The sequence below is a fragment of the Fulmarus glacialis genome, unplaced genomic scaffold (genome assembly GCF_000690835.1).
Source record: "Fulmarus glacialis isolate BGI_N327 unplaced genomic scaffold, ASM69083v1 scaffold28422, whole genome shotgun sequence".
Lineage (NCBI taxonomy): Eukaryota > Metazoa > Chordata > Aves > Procellariiformes > Procellariidae > Fulmarus > Fulmarus glacialis.
Window position 1 is genome coordinate 1,284 of NW_009200204.1, and position 1,744 is coordinate 3,027.

Sequence of the window (1,744 nt, forward strand, 5' to 3'; positions counted from 1 at the left end):
CGGGGGGGGGGAATGGCGGAGGGGGCCGGGAGCCCAAGAGGCCAGCCGGCGCGGCTGGCCGCCGGCTGGGTAACGGGCGATCTGCCGGGCGCGTTTGCCACGCATCCTTCGCATTCCTCGCCGAGCAGGCTCGCCTTCCGACAGACGCAGTTGTTCCTCTCGGCCGTACGGAGGGGCTCGGCTGGTGCGAGGGGTTTGGGAGCGGGGAGCTGCTCGGTGTGGGTGTCAGTAAGAGTTTCTGCAAGCGCCGAAGGGCTCGGAGATCGCTTTTGCCCAGATAATCTGTATTAATTCATCACTTTGCCCAGATAATCTGTATTAATTCATCGGCTCTCCCCGTTTTGGTGTCAGAGTTCTGGTTTGTGACCCTGGAACCGGCGTCGTGCTGCTCCGGCGTCCCTGTCACAACGCGAGCTCCTAAATTCCCCTTCTCTCGCTCTCCCGTAGGCGCGTCCGAACCACCATGACCGTCCCTCGGCTCCTCCTGTGCCTCTCCCTCTCCATGCTCTGCATCTCGAGCAAACCCACTGAGAAGAAGGACCGGGTTCACCACGACCCGCAGCTCAGTGACAAGGTCCACGACGACGCCCAGAACTTCGACTACGACCACGACGCTTTCCTTGGCGCCGATGAGGCCAAAACCTTTGATCAGCTCACGCCGGAGGAGAGCAAGGAGAGACTCGGGTAAGGAAAAGAGCCGAAATAAAAAACCTAATTGAGGGAGAACGAATCCGCAGCGGATTTTGCTGGCCGTAAATGTCACCCCGCCACTCACGTATGTTCTCTTGCAGCTCAGGTGGCGGAGGTAGCCTCAGCTAGAGCCTTTTAAATGTCACTTTTGAGGCAGCAGTAGCTGAAGTTTAGTGACCGACACAAATGGTGGTGACAAAGTTATGCAGCACGTGTGCCGCTCTCCTCGCTGGAGGCTGCTCAGCCCGCAAGGTCACCTTGAGTCGTTCTGACCGTGCACGCTTGCTGCTAAGCACCAAATACTCCCCCAAAACTACAAAGTGTAAATGAAAAGAAGCGTCTTTGGTTTTGCCGTACTCGAACCGTGCTAAACGGAGCTTGCTGGTCTCCGGTTACCGCCGGAGTCTGAAGGCCCGGGGGATTACTTGCATTTTCCTGCCACGTTTTTCTTCCCGGTTGAGCAGCAGCTGGTCGCTGCGCAGAGCCACAAGTTAGTGAAAACAGAGAATCTCTTGAAAATTAACGTCTGCTTCGCGGCTTTGCCTCCCCTGCCACCTGCAGACGTCAGAACAGGGTGTTCGCAGGCGACGGTCGGCGCTGGCCCTGGCGATCTCCGCTCCTCAGCACTACAGCGTGTGCCTTTGTGCGCGCGGCAGCAGCTGCCGGCGCAGTTGTTCGCGTTGGGCTTAGAAAGGCTTAAACCTTCGGAGCTTCGGCCCTGACGAGACATTTTTGGAGGCTTTTGAGGGCTGCGCTCCCACCTTCCTCCCGCCTGGCAGCTCCCCGGTGAGCTCGGCCTTGCTCTTGGGACGCTCCTCAAGACGTGGGGCCGAAGGACTGACTCGCGATGATCCACGTTGCCCCTTAACTCCTCAGCTTTGTCTGTTTTGGGGCTCCCTGGTGGGAAGGGCAAGCTTAACCACGTGTAGGCGCTCGGGGAAATGCCACCGGAGCGAGGTTAAACCAGACGGACGCGGCTGGATTTGCAGGGCAGGGTGACGCCGGGCTGGCCCACGCGCTTTAGCGTCCCTACGGACCGTCCAGGTTGCCAGCC

General features: G+C 59.2%; 1 protein-coding gene across 1 annotated transcript in view; it reads left to right on the forward strand.

The window, feature by feature from the left end:
* Positions 1 to 463: 463 nt before the first annotated feature.
* Positions 464 to 1,744, forward strand: part of CALU (calumenin) — a gene marked incomplete at its 3' end in the record, with an annotated part of 9,093 nt that continues 7,812 nt past the window's right edge. Inside the window, exon 1 of the mRNA XM_009573527.1 lies at positions 464 to 684. Within this exon, the coding sequence (XP_009571822.1) occupies positions 464 to 684 (221 nt within the window). The remainder of the gene's footprint in view (positions 685 to 1,744) is intronic.